General features: G+C 37.1%; 1 protein-coding gene across 4 annotated transcripts in view; it reads left to right on the top strand.

Moving 5' to 3' along the window:
* FAM114A2 (family with sequence similarity 114 member A2) overlaps window positions 1-19,823 on the top strand; it is a 31,204-nt gene extending 11,381 nt beyond the window's left edge. For all 4 annotated transcript variants that reach the window (XM_033095996.1, XM_033095994.1, XM_033095993.1 and 1 more), the window contains 9 exons: window positions 1,079-1,213; window positions 2,272-2,430; window positions 3,062-3,185; window positions 8,058-8,137; window positions 11,027-11,149; window positions 11,623-11,762; window positions 13,452-13,524; window positions 16,551-16,604; window positions 18,464-19,823. In XM_033095996.1, the coding sequence (XP_032951887.1) occupies window positions 1,079-1,213; window positions 2,272-2,430; window positions 3,062-3,185; window positions 8,058-8,137; window positions 11,027-11,149; window positions 11,623-11,762; window positions 13,452-13,524; window positions 16,551-16,604; window positions 18,464-18,562 (987 nt within the window). In that variant the 3' untranslated portion in view covers window positions 18,563-19,823. The remainder of the gene's footprint in view (window positions 1-1,078; window positions 1,214-2,271; window positions 2,431-3,061; window positions 3,186-8,057; window positions 8,138-11,026; window positions 11,150-11,622; window positions 11,763-13,451; window positions 13,525-16,550; window positions 16,605-18,463) is intronic.
* Window positions 19,824-20,319: the final 496 nt, after the last annotated feature.

The following is a 20,319-nucleotide window of genomic DNA, read 5'->3' as shown; positions in this document are numbered from 1 at the left end:
CAGATTGCTGACGGTCAGTCACCTTGGTCTTAGGAGTAGAGTGAGAGCTACTTGAAAACTTTCTTTAAAGAAGTGAAGGAGGGAACAGGAGGTGAAAAGTAACAGAGGCGATGCGGTGTACACAGTATTTTATGGACTAGGAGTTCTTAGTTTGATGACTCTAGAAAACTTCTGCTTTGTAAAAATATTTTTCTCATAATTTCATTTTTTAGGCAAAGGGGAAATATGATATAAATGCCAGATGCTTGTAAAAGTGGATGATTAGAGACATTGTAAAAAGTGTTGTACAAAGCTGTGTATTTCCCATGTGAGGACACATGGCTAGTACCTGGTAACCTTTTATTGAAGTATAACATATACACAGAAAAGTAAAATCCTAAGTGTCCAGTTTGAATTTTCACCTCGTGAACACATTCAGACTAAGAAACAACCGGATCGTACATCACATGTCTCCCCGTGCCATCTCCCAGTCATCTGTGCCTCCGCTTCTTGTCTACCAAGATAGCCGCCATCCTGACTTCTACCGTCATAGATTAATTTCACCTGCTTTTGAACTTTATATAAATGCACTCATACACAATGTACTCTCTTGTTTCTAGCTTCTTTCACTCCACATTATGTTTTTATGATTTATCCATGGTGAAATTAGTGTGGTGTATGCCTTTCTTTTTTCCTGTATTCCATTGCATTACTATGTCAATTTAAACTAGGTAAATGCACTCCACAGTTTGTAAGTGCTGGGTAGTTTGCAGTTTTGAGCTTTTACAAATAGTGCTGCTATGAGCATTCTTGCACATCTTCTGATGAAACCTCAGTACAAATTCCTGTTGAGTATGTAACCATGTGTGGAGTTGCTGGATTGTAAGATATTCCTAGGTTCATTCAGCTGTCATAGATACTGACAAACAGTTTTCCAAAGTGGTTATACCAGTTTACATGCTCACAAGCAGTGTGTAATTGTTTCAGTTGCTGCACATTCTTGCCAGTGCTTCGTATTATAAGCCACTATTTTGTATAATCAAAACATGCAGGTGTCTTTTTTCAATATTATTGTAATGAGGTTGCATGTGTTTCCTAGGGAAAGAGCGTTATCAGTGGGGGTTTGGATGCCTTAGAATTCATCGGGAAAAAGACAATGGATGTAATAGCAGAAGGGGATCCTGGATTTAAAAGAACCAAGGGTCTGATGAACCGGAATTCTACGCTGTCACAGGTACTATTTGTCTTTTCCTGTTTACTTCCTATTTCTGGTTTGATTTTTATTTTTGCCTGTGGTAACTTTGGACCTTGTTATTATTTCGTTTTGAACATTTTTAAATGATTTCCCCCCGCTTTCTTCCGCCTCCCCTTCCCACTCTGGTTCAAGCCATTGTTTCTCATTCTAGTTGTGTAGGACACAGCTCCCTGGCCCATGCTGGTCTTATGAGCCTTGTGCTCCCCCCCGCTGAGGCAGTTGGTCGCCAGTTGTGGGTCGGCCACTCAGAGCAGCTCAGGGCAGCTCTCGCCGGCTGCCAGCCGCTCATGCTGGCTGCCGGCCACTCACGCTGGCCACCGGCCGCTCATGGCAGCACACAGCAGCCCACAGCAGCATATGGCAGCTCATGATGGTTGCCGGCCACTCACGCTGGTCGCTGGCTGCTCATGGCGGCACATGGTAGTCCACAGCAGCACATGGTAGCCCGTGGCAGCACACAGCAGCACACGCCAACCTCCTGCTGTTCACGGCAACCCTGCTCCAGGGAGAGCTTTGTTCACAATCTTAGCTGTAGAGGGCACAGCTCGCTGGCCCATGTGGGAATCGAACTGATGACCTTGTTGATAGGAGCACGGCGCTCCAACCACCTGAGCCACCGGGCCTGCTCAAATGATTTTTTTAACTAAGGGGTTTTTTGAGCAGTGTGAGGTAGGGGAGGAGCAGTGAGAGCTATAATACTTATAAAAATGCCGGTTCTTTTTTCTCTCCGTTTTCATTTCTGTAGGAGCCTCCTGTAAGTATAGGACAAGATGCCAAGCCCCTTCAGAGTTGTTTACTAGATTGATGTTTAAACCACTTTCGTTCCTTGTGTGTTATTTACCCTGTCTAGGATCAAATTATGTCTGATCATTTTTTTCCTGAAGCTCCTGAGCGTATCACATTGAATTGCAATGCCAAGAATTAAACGGCAGTGCTCTGTACTGTTATCCATCTCAGCTTTGCTTCCTTCAACTTTCAAAATTCACCCTTGAGCTCTCATTACTTGCTGCAGTGTAATGCCTCCATCTCTTTTTCAGGTTTTACGAGAGGCGAAGGAGAAAGAAGAGCAGTGGACCTCCAGTGAGGTCACCATGGAAAGGGACAAGAAAAATCATTATGGACTACTCTTTGATGAATTTCAAGGCCTTTCACATCTAGAAGCTCTGGAGATGCTTTCCCGAGAAAGTGAAATAAAGGTGATTCCAAAACAAAAATTTCAACTGGAACAGTCTATAAGCAAAGGAATGCTGCCTACTTTCTTTTCTTTTTGTACAGTTGAAAGGTGGAATGTATTTCAGATGAAGGTGTGAGACTCTGAAAATACTATGCCAAAACAAACAAACAGAGAAACTAATGTTTGAACTAATTGGTAGAAATAGAATGAGACAGGTGTTATTTTTCTAAATTTAAACAAAAAAGGAGCGATTAACAAAGAGAACCTAATAGCACGTTTGTTATTTTTTCTTCACCTTGGTATTTTTTTTTATTAATAGTTTCTTCGGCTTAACCTGCCAATTTAGATAGTTACCTGTTAGCTTTTAATAGATTCAAGACTACTTCATTTCCCCCTTAATTTCTAAGCTGTTGTTAAGTGCTAATAATTTCCAGACATTTCTGGCTCGTATTATTTTTAGAAGTAAAAATTCTATCTTTCTGTCATGAGCAACCTGTTGTGGTAAGGTCTTAAGAGTAGCTTGTGCTGGCTGGTGGGCTCGTAATTTTGCTTTTAATTGGATCTATTATAGCCTTTCTCCATGTGAGAATGTTTTTTGTTTTCTTTTATACTCCCACAACTTTAAAAAATTATTTTATATTATATCGATATAGGTGAAATCCATCCTTAATTCTCTAAGTGGAGAAGAATTAGAGACTCTAAAACTTGAATTGGAGCAACTGAAAGAAGCATTTTCCCTAGCAGAGTTTTGTGAGGAAGAGGAGGAAGAGGCAAAAGGTAATATGACAACCCAGCATCTGAGTGCGAAGGATGTAGTGTGTTTATACGCAGTGTGTTGCCCTTAAAATAAATTATTTTCTCTCCAAATACACTAGCTTGATTTTACTTTTTTCATTGAGGATGTTCATGTAAAATTCTCTGCGGCCTTCCACCTAACTAGGTGTGAACAGTTGGCCTTACGTGCACGTCTTCTCTCCCGCCCCCCAGTCTCTTTGTGGCTTGTCAAAGTCTAATCTTGCAACTCCCATCTTTACCTGCTGTTTCAGTTAGAGAGCAGCCCTTGATGGATTCCTGCCTCTGTCTGGCTGGTCATCCCTGTGAGCTTTTGTATCCCTGGATACTGCTCCCAGGCCTCTGTGGCTCCGGTGACCCCATCCTCATCTTGTATTGAAGCAAACAGGGTGGCAGTTATCCAAAATGTGGCTGATAGGCGATCTTTCTTCATTTTCAAAACTGTTTTTTTAATGCCATGTTTTTAATATCTGCGTCCCTCAGAAAATGTAAGTAGTAACTACTCATTTTTGCAAAGTTATCAGGAATGAGGTAGTTCACATAAAGCTTAATTTCTGAATAATAACTGGATCTTAAGCTGTGAGTTATTTTATGTTAACATTTTAACGGAAATATTTCTAATATAAACACACTAACTGGATTTTTTTTGTTTTTTAGTAGAACATAGTGAATACAGCTTTGCTTTTTTTTGATGAAACAGTTAGTTGTAAACATTAAAAGTGAGTTGAAAAATTTTGTCAAAGTCCATCAAGATATAGATCGTGTTTCCCTGAAAATAAGACCTAGCTGGACAGTAAGCTCTAATGCGTCTTTTGGAGCAAAAATTAATGTAAGACGCGGTGTTATGTTATGTTGTGTTATGTTATAAACCGGGTCTTATAGTAAAATAAGACCGAGTCGTACAGTAGAATAAGACCGAGACTAACATTAATTTTTGCTCCAAAAGATGCACTGGAGCTGATTGTCCGGCTAGGTCTTATTTTCTGGGAAATACGGTAGGAACAATCACCCATGTGGTACATTAAATCAGTGGTTTGAAAAATGTGGTCTGCAGATCCTCTGAAAAGGCTATTAAAATAGTTCTCCCTTTTTCAACTATATATCTTTGTGATCTTGTATTTTCTTCATGTACTTAAAACAACGTGTCATAACAGATTGAATGTAAAAACAGATAAAATCATCCAGCTGTCTTTAAGCTAGGCATTAACGAGTTTTGCAAAGATCTAAAACAATGGCACTCGTATCACTAATATTTTTCTTTTTTGGAAACTACTGTGTTTTTTTTAAACGTATGTTATTTATGTTTAGTGGGTTTATTGTTATTTTTAATGAATTAATAAATACCTCAAACTTTTCAGTTTTCATTTTTAATGTAAAATTGATTGATATATAACTTACATTAAAAAAAGACTCTGGGGTTCTCAAAAAGTTTCAAGAGTGTAAAGGGATCCTGAGACCAAAATGTTCGAGAACTGCTAGATTAAGTTATCCTAAACTGTTGTACTTTTAGAAATGTCTCTTTTTACAGTTGTGCGTCTTTATTTCCTTTTGTGCATTTATCTGCCCATTTTGAAATTCTCTTCACTGTCATTGAGCTTGCTTCCCATATTCTCTGCATCTTATTTTCTATTTCTAACCTGCTATGGGTGGAAAACCGGATAACTCATCTTGTTTAAATTGAGTGCTCTGAATGAGAATCGGAGAGTCTTTCTTGAGAGAGAAGGAAGTAAAGTTGAATATGGATTTTGGACTGAGATGGATTTTTCTGTTTTGTTCTCATATGTGTTCTGCACTGTGATCTAAGAAGTCAAATTGGCTGGTTATATAACATCTTGCTAAATGACAGCTTAACTCTATATAAAGAGTCGTGAGATGAAATGATTCTTGAATGTAAGTTTTTAAAGCTGTCTTGAGGTATTGAGAAGGCAGTGTAGCATGGTGGATAAAAGGATGGATTTTGGAGTTAGACCTGGGTTCAGAATCCGGATCTGCCTGCCATTTACTAAGCCATGCTTTCTACGTTGGGAAGTTAACACTGAGCTTTTGTTTCCTTAACTATGAGAAGAGGATGCTAATTCCTATTGGGTGGTTTTAGGGACTAAATGAAATAATACATGTAATTTGTGGCACACACTAAGCACTGAAGTATTATTTTCATTATTAGAATGGAGAAAGTAAATAGATAAAGATCCGCATTTTAACAAATGAAGAAACAAAAACTCATAGACACAGACAATAGTTTAGTGGTCACCAGAGGGTAAGTGGGGAGGAGGGTGGTAGGTGAGGGTAAAAGGGATCCAATTTATGGTGATGGAAGGAGAACTGACTCTGGGTAGTGAACACTCAATGATGTATAAATGATGTATTACAGAATTGTACACCTAAAAGCACATGTAACTTTACTAGCAATTGTCACCCCAATAAACTTTAATTAAAAAAAAAAGTCTTACTTAGCAGGAAACCCATAAATTAGTTTTGATTTGCTTAAGTTGCTCTATTGTTCCTAACCATGCCCTGCTGTGACAATCCCCAGTTATTTATAAACTTAATTTATTTGTACATAATGCCATTAACAGTATTTGTTCAATTTAGTCAACATCTGGCTTTGGATAGTAATCAAAAATCCTGATCTTTAAATTCTATTCAGAGGATTCTAAGGGAGATTCTAAACACATGGATTAGTGTCTTTGATATTTCTCTCTTCTGTTTGCCAGAGATCAGGACTCTGCAAATATAGCACTGGAGTGCTGCATGCCCCATTCCTAACAGCCCTCCCCAGTGATTTCAGTTGAGAATGCAATACTGACCTTGATATTTAATTACATCTCAGTAATCTTGGTTAAAAAAAAATGTGGTGATACCGTAGCAAAGGGGAGAGAAAAACCACAGAACCTGGTTCTGGTGACATTGGTCATCTTCATTTTCTATCAGCATCCTTAGCCCTTGCTCCTCTATGTGATCCCTTTGCTTTGGAAGGAGACTTCCTGGTTGGGGACATGCCAGGCTCTCTACTGAGTCCCTCCAAGGCACCAGCCATGTCTCCTTTCCATCCTTACACACTTTTATTCTAATGTAGCAACTACTTTTATACTCAGGTCTGTGGGGAACACATGACAGCAATTTCCACACGTTTTGATCAACCTTTAGCAGTAAGAGTTTTTGAGCACTTAGGCCTAGTTTATCTATATTTGAATATTTGTAAATTATACACGTGCACTACTATAATAATATTTACTTTCTAAAGTATACCGTAAAATAGAATTTTTTAGAGAATGAGATAAATGTAAATTAAAGTTCCATTTCCCCCCCACACTCTATTGGATTATTTTGTGAACCCCTTAGGGTGCATGCATCCCAGTATGGATTCATTCAGATTCATCCCTTGCACCCACATAATTTTGAGCTTAGCTGGGAAAGCAAAATGCCTGCCTAAGAGTCAAGTTTTAGATTCTTAGACAGTAGGCTATTATTAGGAGTTGTTTAGATGAGTTATATCAGTTACAGTTGTATCATTTAGTGAGATCAGCTTTCCCAAACCATATGATACCTGGGATCACTAAACTATTTGAATTCTCTGCCTTGAATGCCAAAAGAGAAGGACGAAAAATAGCAGATGGAGAGAGAAGAGCCCAGATAGAATTTTTTTCTAACGATTTTGGGGAGAAAGAAGGTATGAAGCAATAATGATTTGCCCTGATAAACCCTGAAGTGGTGACTAAGAAGTACTCATACAGATTGTTAGTGGTAGAAGATTTCCGTGTACAAGTTCTCTCTGCCTTCTGTGGTGCAGAGAAGCCGGCCTTGGGCTGGGCTTCAAAGGGGATACTGGATAGGATTTAGGTAAGCTGAGAGGAAGAGAGAGCATTTTCTGCCATTTGTTTATATGTGTTGATTGTTTTTTTGATCTTGACTCACCTGTTTGCATGTATGTTTCTCAAGTATGAGTATTTGTTTTCCCCATTGTTTCACACCAGGCTTATTCCTTATCATCCTTCCAACATTCTGGAATCCCTTGTCCTCTTCCTTTCTTATCCACCATTAGTTTTTACCTGGATCCTGGATTGTTGCCTTCGCCTTCCTGCCTCCCTTCTTGTTCCCCTTTCCATCCACCCCACCCAGGAGCCAAAGTGATCTTTCTAAAATTGAAATCGGACATACCTGTCTCTGTTTAAAATCATTCAGCAGTTCCTCATTCCCTTAATAAAAAGTTTGAATTCCTCACCATGGTTTATAAGGCCCTGTATTACCTGGATCCTACTTACCTGCCTAGCTTCATTTTACCCCTCTTCTTTCCCTTATAGTCAGACACTCCCAGCCATATCAAATTTCTTGCATTGCTTTCTTTCACCTTGGATCTTTGTGCTTGTTTTCTCTGCCTGAAACTCTTCCCATTCTCCTGACTGACTTATACTCATGTATGTCCCAACTTAAATTCTTCTTGGAAGTATGTGCATAGTATCAGCTTAGGACGCTACCAGTTCTTCATTTATACTTCTGGGATATAATACAAAGAACACAGGATTTGGACTGAAGGTGGAAAGGCCAAGGTTTGACTCCTAATTTGTTACACGATTTGGGGGAAATAAACTAACCTCTTCAAGCCCTAGTGTCTTCATCTCTAAAATGGGATAATGACTCTCTTTTTATAAGCCTATTGAAAGAATTCATTGATACACCTAACATGATTCTGTAAGCACTAAAACACCATACTCGTATAACTTGCTGCTGCTGTTACTATTACTACGGCCACTGCTGCTGCCACACCTCCCCTGTCCTTCTCTTGCCCCATCCCCTCCGGCCCCCATGATCCTCAGCAGTCTTTCTTCAGTGTTTTACATTGGACTTGTTGTTTTTTAGGGGATGAAGACTTTACCAAAGAGATAACAGAGCTCTTTTCCCAGCTGCATGTCTCCTCCAAACCAGGGAAACTTGCCAGAGTAAGTTATTACTTCTTGGTGATTTTCATTTTTTTTTTTAGTTGGATTTAGTGGATAAAGAAGGTAAGATTGTAAATTCCTGACAGCGATGTCACCAGAATTGAGGATATATTCTGGGTTCCACACCTTCTGCCTGCCTCCTGCTCTCAAGGTTGACATGCTAAACTCACATCTGCACCTGTCACCCTTCCCTGGAACACACACATCTGCCATCCTCACCTGTTTTCATTTGGAATGCTTTGCTTGTCTGAAAGCTTAAATTAGGCCACAGAGTTGGTCAACTAAAGTCGGAAGTGCTCACCAGTCTTCATACCAGTGGGCTCGCCTCTATTGAGGTCTTACTGTTCTAAGGGCTCTGAATGTTTCAGAGATAATAGGATGCGGCCCCGTCTTAGGAAGCTGGAAGGTGCCATTTCCTAGAGCCCAGTGATTCAGAGAATGACCGTTTAGCTTGTAGAAATGAGATAGTCCCATGGCCTAGGCCTTGGTCTTAGGTGGTGATGCCTGAGCTGTCTTTACATATCTGGATCATGGACGGACTTTAGTGAAAGCTCGGAGTGGGTAGAGAGAGCCTGTTTCTAGTGAAGTGCCCACAGAGCATACATGCCAGTGCCAGCTCAGGGGACACTCACTATTCACTGGTCTTGGGCTGCTTGCTGCCTCTTCATTCTCTCCCAATCTCGAGAATCATTTCAGAGCCAGTTAGCAGACTCACATTGCTTCCTAGTCAGGGAGAGCTGAGAGCTAGTGTGTAGTCATCACACTGATCACCTTCCCTTGCGTTCTCCAGGGGAAGGAATCTGATCCGTAAGTGGTGGTAGCCTGTTCTCCCACGCCCAGTGAAAGTGCTGCATTCTCCAAGGAAACTTGTCAGAGCACCTCCCTGCAGTTTATCTCCCTCATCTCAACTGTAACACTTGACTACAGCACTTTCTAGCTTGTATCATAGTAATTTTTTGTTGTGGAAATAATATCAAACTTATACCTATTATGGAAATGTAACTATTATTAATACTTTACTTCACTTGCTTAATCTTTCATGCGTGCCCATGTATTCTCTTTCCCTCTCCCTGTCCCTACTCCCTCATTTCCCTACTACACACACACACACAATTATTGTTATTATTATTAATGGGACTATTTTGAGAGTAAATTATAAACACAGCACTTTACACCTAAGTATTTTAATACGCATATGTATCTCTCTAAGAATATGGATATTCCCTTACATTATCACAGTAGTTAACCAACTGCAGTAAATTGAATGTTGATACTAGACTTTGTTTAATGTGTTTTGTCCACATTCCAGTTTTGTCAGCTGACCCAATAATGTCCTTTATATTAAATTTTTTCCTCTAACATTAGAGCTAGATCATGGATTGTACTTAGTTGTCGTATACTTTTAGTCTCTTTTAATCCGGTATTAGTAGCTTACATTCAGCCTAAAGACCTCATAAGGGATGTCTCCTGCCCAAGGTATCACACCTAGAGGCACATGATGTCCCTCGGCCACATGTTGGTGATGCTATAATTTCCCTCCTAGGTTTAGCATCTACTCGTGATTCTTGCTGTACCAGTCTTTACTGTGATGGTTGCAGAATGAGTTGTTTTAACCCCCACTCATGCTCCACATTTACCAGTTGGTTGTCCGCATTCTACTGTAGTTCAGACAAGCTCTCCTTTCTCCCCTATTCCTTTATTTATTATCTATTTGTTATTAGTATGATTTCATGGATTTCTGTTTTCCCCCCATTGGTTTATAATTCATTACTGTTGTTAGTAACTTTTGTGTTCAAATTATTTCAAACTGACTTCTATGTGACATGCCCCCATTTCCTTATTTTCTGTCATAACAAGATATTCTAGACTCATCTTGTACCTTCCATATTCTAGCCCTGGAAACAGCCATTTCTTTGAGGAACCATGGTTCCTTTTTGATATTATAGCCCAAAACCTGGATGTTACATGTGGTCGTTGCTTCTGTGGTATTTCTGCTTCTAGGCCCTGTTGGCAGAGCAAGAGAATATATTCAGGAACACATACATATACCCATACATATACCTATATGTGTATACATATAAATGTGTGTATGTAGTATGTATATATATGTATGTGCACATGTGCACATACTCATATTTAGAGGTCATGGGTTCACACTGATAACTTCAATTTCAGTTCACCCCTACAGGGCTTTTTTTTGCCTTTCCTCATTACATGTTTGTATCTCTATTCTTCCATAGTAAGAACCCTGTCTCCCAACATTAGAACATTTCCTTATTTTCTCAGTCCTGTAATGCATTGCTTTGCCCATAGTACTATAAAACCAACCTACAAAAAGAATTTGTGATTTATGTGGTGTTTCTCTATGTTAATTTTTGAATACATAGAATATTAGCATGTTTCCAAAAATAAAAACTACAAAAAACATTCTCAGAGAACGGTCACTCCCTCCCAGTTCCCATTTACTCCATTCTCCCCACTCTTTTTAAGTATTAAACTTTCTTATTTTCTTGCATATCCTTCCTGTGTTTAATTTTTAGATAGGAGATATATTTTAAAGATAAGCAGATATATTTTCTTCTTTTTATATGAACGTTAACATACCCATTTCTTGCGTTGTGTTCGGAGGACTGTGCACTTTACTGTATGTAAATTCACCTCAGTTTAAAGAAAACCAAAGGATTAGAGAATTCAAGAAGGAATGAGTGGGCAGCAGTGTTAAGTGTTGTAGAGAAATCTAGTGAGTTAAATGCTAAAACAGTACATACTGTATTCGGACTATAACAAAAGCACCAACTTCTGTGATACTAACACGTTCCGGGTAGGTGCAGAGTAACCCTGGTGAGCTGAATTGAGTTGTTGATGGACAGTAATATTTTTCTTATTTAGGCAAGAAATACAGCCCATGAATGGATCAGGACAGCTCTGGCCAAGCCATTAGAAGAGAAGGAAGAAGGAGAAAACCGTTTGGAAGGAGAAAAAACGGAGCAAATCAATAAAAATTCAATAGAGGTAACCCAAGCAAATAAGGCTTTTTTTCCCTTTTCTTTCTAATCAGGGACCTTAAGTGCCTTGTATTTTGTTTCACTGCCATCCATAATTTCTACTTTGTGTTCCAAGATTGTGAGTGACATCTTAGTTCCAGACTAGAGGATGAAAGGAGTGAAGAAATAGAGACAGAAGGTACATGTGTGGTGTCATGCTACAAGACACTTTAAATCTTTTGGCTAAAACTTAGCTACATGGTCACACCTAACTTCAGGGCAGCCTCTGTTTTTGCAGCTATGAGTCTAGCTATAAAGTTGTTTTACTACTATGGAAGAAGAAGTTTACCAAAGGGGAGCTATTAGTCTCTGTTGCTTTCAAGATGTTGAATCCTTCAGTATGCGAGAAGCAAGGTGGTATCATTTCGTCTGAGAGAAAAAAACAACAACAAAACAGCCAGTGCTTTGTTTTGTTATGCTTTGTTTTGTTTTTCCCTCCAGGATATCCATGCATTTGCAATCCGGAGCCTAGCAGAACTGACTGCCTGCTCAATTGAACTGTTTCACAAAACAGCGGCTCTGGTTCTGCATGGTGAGAAGCAGGAAGTGACAGCCATAGAGAGGAGCAGAACCCTTTCCCAGTAAGTGTAATGAGTATCCCTCTAAGTGGCGCAAATTGCTGAAAGGGTTTTTTTGGCTTTTTCCCAAAGTTTTAGAAACTTTCCTGTCAGCAAGATGCTATTCATACTGCACCAATCACATATTAGAGGCTTTTTCATTTGGAGTTTTTAGTTAATAAATAGCCAAGGGTGGTATTTCTTTCATTGAGCCATAAGTCTATAATATAAATCTGCCCTTTTTTATTAACCACCTCATACTCTGAAAATTAGTTCTTCAGAGGTTATTGGTCTTAATAGGAATAGAATTTTGCATAAGTAAAAACAGAAAATAGTTCTAAGAACCTCAATTGTTAATAATAGTTATATGCCAGGCATCACATTAAGGGATTTACATGAATCCTTTCTAATTTTTACAATAGCCCTGAAGGTAAATGATTAGTACAGCTTTAAAAATGAGGAGACGCAGACTCAAGAGAATTTAAGTAAACTCCCAAGGTTGTACAGACTGGGATTTAAACTTAGGTCTGGCTGAGCCCCCAAATCCCTTTTTTTTCAGAATATTGTTGATTTTGAACAGAAGTTTGAAAAATAATAGAATGTAGGTAGTCACAGGAGAAAACAAAGACCTACTACTTTAGAAATAAATCTCTTAATAATGAGAATTTTCATTGGAAAAAATTATGTGTGAGAGTGTCCAGCGTGTTAGGATTGGGGGGGCCTTTGATGTTCTCCAGACCTCTTCATCTACAGTTTCTCTGCCCTTTATAACATTCCACAAGGGGCGTTTGATTTTGTCTTGAACTTCCTTAGGATGAAGGACTCAGAACCCCAAAGCAGCCTGTTCTGTGGGAAAGTGGCTGTTTCTACTGCTTGAAATGCTCTTCCAGTTATGGCTCACTCCCTCACTGAATTCAGGTTTCCTCTCAAATGCTGCTGCCTTCTTTCACCTCCCAATCTAAAATAGTATCTTCTATTTCCTAATCCTTTACTTGCTTTATTTTCTTAGCTCATATCACCACCTAGTGTATATGTATGGATATGTATGTATGTATGTGTGTATGTTTATATATCTGTGTATATAAATATACATATATGCCTGTGTATATAAATATACATACATGTGTATCTGTGTATATAAATATACATACATGTACAGTATGTATGTGTATGTAAACACATATACACATATCCATCTATATATACATATATAGGCTCTCCCTTAATTGACACGTAAGTTAGATAGACTCCATGAAAACTGGGACTTTGCTTCTTTACTGGTACCCCACTGCTTAGAACCTGGCACATAGGAGACTTTCAGTAAATATTTGTTTAATGAATGAATGAATGCATATTTATTTTAACTATAGTATTTCTAAATGGAATGTAGTATCTTTTAAGTACTGTCTTGCCCCCTTAAAATATATTTTAGTTATTTCCTTTGATTTAACTGGAAGGTATATTACTTTCTAGAAGATTTTGTAGAATAATGTTTTTCCAAGGAGTGAATCTCCTCTTCCTGTAGCATGAATGCCTACTCAGATGGGTCCCCAAATACATTAAGTAGCTGACTTAGGCATATGTACTCCCTTTTAAAGCTTTATTTCACATTTAGTTTTCTTCTGACATTTGTTAAATATAGCTTATTTTTAAAAAAAAGAGAGAGAAAGAAAAACAAAGGAACCCTCCTGACTTTTCTCCCTTCTCTTCTAGGGTGACAATTGTATTGTGTAAAGAGTTGTCCTCTCTGTCTAAAGAGTTCACCACCTGCCTAACAACTGCCGGGGTAAGAATTCATGCCTCTTATTGGGCTAACGTCGGTTTTGTTTTGTTTTTAAAACAGCTTTATTAAGATATAGTTTATATACCATAAGATTTGCCCATTTAAAGTGTACAAATCAATGGTTTTTTAGTGTATTTACAGAGTTGTGCAACCATCACCATAATCCAATTTTAGACCATTTTCATCATTCTCCAGAAAATCTCATAACTTAGTAGTCACTCCCCATTCTCTTCTCCTTCACACTCTTCTAGCCCTAAGCAACACTAATCTACTTTCTGTCTATAGGTTTGTTTATTCTGGATCTTTAATATGGATCGTACAATAATATGTAGTATTTTGTGTTTGATTTCTTTCACTTAGTATAATGTTTTTGAGATTCATCCACATTGTATCAGTACTTCGCTTTTATTACCAACTAATACTCTCTTTTATGGATATACATATATTTGTATATCATATTGTATTTATCTGTTCATAAATTGATAGATACTTGGATTGTTTCCACTTTTTGGCTCTAATGAATAATGTTACTATGAACATGCATGTATGTTTTCATTTCTCTTGGGTGGATAGATAGGAGTGGACTTGCTGGATCATATGGCTGATACAGACAACTTCCAGACTTTTCCATAGTGGCTGCACTGTTTCACATTCTTGCCAGCGATGAGGGTTCTAATTTCTCCACATCCTTGCTCACACTTGTTTTTGTCTATTTTTTAAAAAAATTTTGGCCATCCTAGTAGTTATAACATGGTATCTCATTGTGTTTTTGATTTGCTTTTTCCTGATGTCTAAAGATGTTGAGCATCTTTTCATATGCTTGTTGACTATTTGTATGTCTTTTTTAGAGAAATATATTTTTGAACCCTTTGCCTGTTTTTAAACTGGGTCACTTATCTTTTTATCATTATTTTATAAATTGGATTGTTTATTTATTGTCTTTATTATTATAATACTTGATTTTTTACTATTTGCCATTTATTATTGAGTTGTAGGAGTTTTTTTTACCTAGTTTGGATACAAGTTCCTTATCAGAAGTTAATATATGATGTGCATGTCTTTTCTACCAGTCCATGGGTTGTCTTTTCATTTTCTTGATAGTGTCTCTGCACAAGAGTTTTTAATAATGACAAAGTCCATATTGTCAATATTTTTTTTCAGTCACTTACACTTTTGGTATCGTATCTAAAGAATTATTGCCTAACCTAAGATTGTGAAGATTTACTCCTGTTTTTTTCTAATAGTTTTATATTGTAGCTCTTATATTTATGTCTATAATCCATTTTGAGTTAGTTTTTATATGGAGTATTAAGTGGGGGCCCAATTTCATTCTTTTGCATGTAGATGTCTAGTTTTCTCAGCACCATTTGTTGAAAGCTTTCCCCTATTGGATTGCCTTGTCTTTTTGTGAAAAATCGATTGACCATAGACATATGGGTTTATTTGGGGGCTCTTATTTCTATTTCATTGATCTCTAGCCTCATGCCAGTACCATATTGTCTTGATTAATGTATCTTTGTAGTAAGTTTTAAAATCAAGAAGTGTAAGTCTTCCAACATTTTTCCAATGCTTTTTTGTTTATTTGGGGCCTTATTCATTTCCATATGAATTTTAGGATCACTTTGTTTATATCTGATTTATGCAACTTATTTTTGTTCTCTCTTTTTATGAAGTCTGCAGTATATTTTGTACGGCCCTCTAAGACCTGTGTTAGAAATGTAGACCTTGATAAAATAAGAACTCCAAAGTTTGACTTATGTTTAAGGAGTACCATCTTACTTACAGATTCTGGCAACTCATATTTTGAAGTTGTCAATCAGTAGGGAGGTTGTAGCTAAAGCTAAAGTTTTGTTGTTGTTGTTGTTGTTGTTTTTAAGGAATTGTAAAAATTTACTGAAGGTGTGTGAACTATGGAAGATGATTCAGAAATCAGTAATCACGAATTAGGATAAAATAAAATGAAGGACATTTTTAATGAACAGATAAAAAATTACTTTGTAGTAAACCAAGCTTATAGATACAGAGAACAGATGGGTGGTTACCAGAGGTAGAGGGAGGGGGGTGGACAAAATGGGTAAAGAGGGTCAAAAGGTACAAAGTTCCAGTTGTAAAATAAATCATGGAGATGTAATGTATAGTGTGGTGACTAATACTGTATTTGCACATTTGAAAGTTGCTATGAGAGTAAATCTTTAAAGTTTTCATCATAGAAAAAATCTTTTTAGCTATGTATGGTGATGGAGGTTAACTAGACTTATTGTGGTGATCATTTTGCAATATATGCAGATATCGAACCACTATGTTATATACTTGAAACTACTGTAGTGTTATATGTCAATTATGCCTCAATTAAAATAAAAATTACTTTGTAGTAAGTATGTAAGTATCAATGTGGCAGCAAAATTATTCTGAGACTTTAAGTTTATTTTAGTTAAGAGTGTGAACCAAATTACTTTTTCTTATTTTCGATTTAGATCATACCTGAAAGGGATAATCCTGTGATATAGCTTTTCTTTTCCTCTTATGTCTTCTTTGAAAGAGCTTCTGGGTTTCCTGAAGTAAATCTTCTGAGGCCAAATCTTTTCATGTGTTTCACAAAGATACTTTAACCCAATAAGTCAACTATACGATGCTAACATATGCAAGTATTACATTTGCATTATTTAGTTCCATGTTTTCCAAACATCCCATCTTAAAAATCATTGAATATTTTGAGCAAATGTTCCCTATTTGAATATTTTGTTTTAAAATTTTTCTAAAATTTTTTGGTCAAGTATACTATTACTACCCATCCCCCTCTTCCAAAACGAAGATACTTTTTAAAGTCAATAAAAAACTGCAAAGGAGTACACTCTTAGTTTGTATAGCACAGAAATTTAAAGCACTTCCAGAGATGACATTTTGCTATCTCTCAGTGCAGACTTTTTCTGTGCTCTATGTTTGTGTGTGTGTTTGTGTGTTTCAAATGTTGTACCATGCTTATGGTTTTTTTAATCTGTGCACATTTAACACTGTATTCTTTATTCTAGGTCAAAGAAAAGGCAGATATCCTTAATCCGTTAATTACTGCAGTATTTTTAGAGGTTAGTGATTGTTTTTAAGTCTCTACCTTCTAGGTGTTTTGTATTAATTCTTCTTAAGTCTTTATTGGCTCTTTTGTTTTTTTCACCAGATTGATAGGTTAGCCATGTTGATGCATACATGAACAAAATGGTGTGTGTTTGATGCATATTCCTATTCATTAAGGAGAAAACATAAAAGATGAAGCTGCTGGGTAAAGTGCAAAGGAAGAAGCAGTAGGCTGTCATTACTTAGTAGTACCCTTAGCAGTTAATGGACAATTCTTAGTACTGAAACACCTTCTGTATACCAGTGAATAAACATGAAGGGTTGGAAATTACAACCAAGCCACAACCAGGCCGAGCACTGCTTCTTAAAGGACTATCGTGTATGCAGAGGAGATATGTTACAAAACAAAACATTTTGTCATTTCCTTGCCAAGCAATTTGCTTTGTTTGGTCAAAGAGGTACCTGTGTTTATGTAATGCTCATTAGTCCATTAGATTTAAGGAGGGATGGGTGGTTTAAGTCCATGGAAAAGAGGGCTACAAGAGGATCCCGTGATGGATTATATTGCCTCCAGGTGTGATGCTCTCTGGATTCCATGTTTTAAGAACTCTTATCTTGTAAATTAATTGTGCAAATAATTTAGATGTTTGATGGTCTGTTTAAAACATTTACGTAAGTTGGGGGGTCAGAAAATATATTTGATAATTGGTTAGGTTTTTAATATGATTTGAAAAAAATTTTTTGCTAGTAGACTTACTTCTTTAGTTTTAGATTCTTTTAAAATCAGCACCAACGAAATGCTGTTAATTAAGGAATTAACTGCGCAACTTTCCTTGACTAGTCAGAGAAATTATTTTGACCACTTAAGAAAACTTTTGTTTTTAAAGTTAGTTTGTGATTTAGTAGATGGCAAGTGGTATCGGTGAAAGAAATTTGCAAGCCAGGAGCCAGTCCTGTCCTGGATCTTCCCTGACTTGTTCTTTGACCCTAGACCAGGCATTTATCTTCTTGGCAATCTCATTTTCTTTATGTACAAAATACGAGATTTACTAAATGCTCTCTGAGATCTCTTTTGGCTGGAAAATTCTGTATCAAATGTCACACTGAAGTTTAAATATGTAGACTGCGTACTTACCATTGGTAAATCCAAAAAAGGTAAACTCACTTGATAAGGGATCCCTGTTGCTTAATGGTTGTTCATGCTTACAGATTTGAGACACTTGTCCTTGAAATTATAAATTTTTATCTTAATGTAATGAACTCTGTTATTCTTTTGGAAATCAGAACTTACGAAGTATAAATGAAGTCTGGCAAACTCTTGAGCATAATAATTCCATAACGCTCCTCACTAATATGTTTGTCGTACTAGACAGAAATACATCTGTACTGTATAATCTTTGACAGCAGTATTCCTTGTTTATATTTGTGAGTACCCATGTTCACTGATTGTGTTAAGTCTATGGAAGAAAATCTATCCCAATGACGGGAAGTCCTGTTGGCGTAGGATCAGATCCTTCTGAAATCCGTTTTGAGTAATTTACTAAAATGCTGTGACAGGATCTACCCACTAAATCAAGGAATAAATAAGTTTTGAAAGCCAAATTTGAGCAGGATGCCAAAGAATAGCTATTATTTCTGATGGGCAAGTTGAACAAAAATACTGACATTCTGTTTTGGTGCTATCATATCATCTTAAGAGCTCGATCATTCTTTTCCCTATAACTTTAGCAAAATTATTAAGTTTGCCCTTATTTGCCAGGCTGCAGATTCAATTAGACTTTAAAAATTAATCTGTTTTTTTTGTTGTTGTCGTGTTATATTTTCTCTTTTAAGTGACTGGTATTTTGTTTTGCTTTTTTCTCAATCCTGACAGGCATCAAATAGTGCTTCCTATATTCAGGACGCCTTTCAGCTACTCTTCCCTGTGCTGGAGATCTCGCTCATTGAGAGCAAGTCTGAACCAAAGGCATGAGCTGCAGCAGGCCTGGAGGCCTTTGTCAGAACATTGAAGAACAGAGAAAATTCAACCTGAGACTTGTGATGGCCAGGAAATGCTACTGTATTTTGGGTACCCTTGCAGAAGTGAGGGAGGAGGGTTATTTTAGTATATAAAAATTCAGGCAAGGTAGCAGGTTTACAGGTTGTTTGTTGCTTTCGCTGCTTGGCTGAAGTATCCAAGGTTCTCACACTACTCTTCCCCGTTGTTTTAATTAATAAATTATTTAAAGGGAAGCTTTTATAAGAAAGTTCAAAAATAATAGTTCGAGGTTAAGGTTAGTGGTACACTCAGGCAAAAATATTGATCTTTTTTTGACGATCGATGCAAAATGCTAACTTTTGTCATGGATATGATTTTGCAGCCCATGGATATAATTGGTTGTTAAGCAAGAGAAAAAGAACTTAATTTAGTATTCTATTAGAATTCACATGCTTGATCTATTAATGCCATGTACTTTCTCCTTTCTAATAAAATCTATGGCCCTAAGAAAACTGAGTATATATAAACTCTGTAATGATTACCCGTTATGACATGAATTCTTGGAATTGGTTAGAAAGTTTCATCTGCTCTTTAATTCTCAGCAGATCTTGGCATTGAGGAGAAACTTACAGAATATACTGTAGCCACATGAATTAACTATTGCAAAGTGCCCTTTGGCTTCAAGTTGCTCTCCCACCCCAAAATGACAAGCTCCAAGTTGTAGTTGACCCATACTCAATTGAGTTCAAGACCAGTAAGTGCAATTTAGAGAAATAGTTGGCATGTTTGCAGATATGCTGAGTCTCTCCAGGATGTCTTTCGTGCATACCCCATGTGCAGGATACATTCTGTAATGGCCAGCTCCAGAGGAGTGTTGAAGCGCTTTTAGTAATGGGGTTTTGTTGTTTGAATATTGAGATGGCCTGAAGAGTCCCATAGAAAAGATATGCATTGATAACAGGATTTAACCTGTAAGACACAGTATATTTTCCTCATTCCTTTTTGTTTGTTTCAATGTATTTGTTAGCACAGTTGTAAATACAACTTTTATCCTTCAGATATTTCAGCATTCTTTTTGCTCTCCTCAACAGTTTAAGAGACTAAAAGTGTATTATCGTCCGAAACGTTATTTTGGTATTCACTTTTTTTAGAAAAAGTTCTCCAACTTTGTGGTTTTCAATGATTCAGTTTAACTTTTGTGAGTTCTGCCACTCATCTTCTAAAGTTTTAAAATAAAATTTAATAATCATGTCAATTTATCCTTTTATTTTTCCAAACATGAGCTCCAATATCTTTCTCAGACCAAAGAAAGAGCAAAGTGAAGCTGTAACATAGATCGATATCAAGACTATTTCTATGTAATCGCCTTATTTGGGGTAGGGGACATTTTGTAAGGAAGGAGGAAAATAAATAGATTTGGCTAAATATGTACACCTACAGCACTAAAATGGTACTCTGCTGATGATCAGAAAATTTTTTGAATATTTCTTTTTATAGACAAATTTCTCCCTTCCCAAAGTGAGTAATTCTGAAATTTCAGAAAAGCAGTTGCCTTGTGGTTGATAAAGCTGGTGTCCCAGTCCTGATATGTTGTCTTAAGCTCAGTTGTGTCTGAACCTGGATCCCCTGAACAAGGGATTCCTTAAGGAAGGTTTAAGAACCGGTCACACTGCCTACTGCCTACTCAGACTCTTATACAGTGGCAGTTTGCAGTTTTTCCTCTTTGATTTAGAAACATATCTAAGGTTTTT

The sequence above is a fragment of the Rhinolophus ferrumequinum genome, chromosome 24 (assembly GCF_004115265.2).
Source record: "Rhinolophus ferrumequinum isolate MPI-CBG mRhiFer1 chromosome 24, mRhiFer1_v1.p, whole genome shotgun sequence".
Lineage (NCBI taxonomy): Eukaryota > Metazoa > Chordata > Mammalia > Chiroptera > Rhinolophidae > Rhinolophus > Rhinolophus ferrumequinum.
Note: the sequence above shows the minus strand (reverse complement) of the source record. Positions and strands in the feature narration are given on the sequence as shown.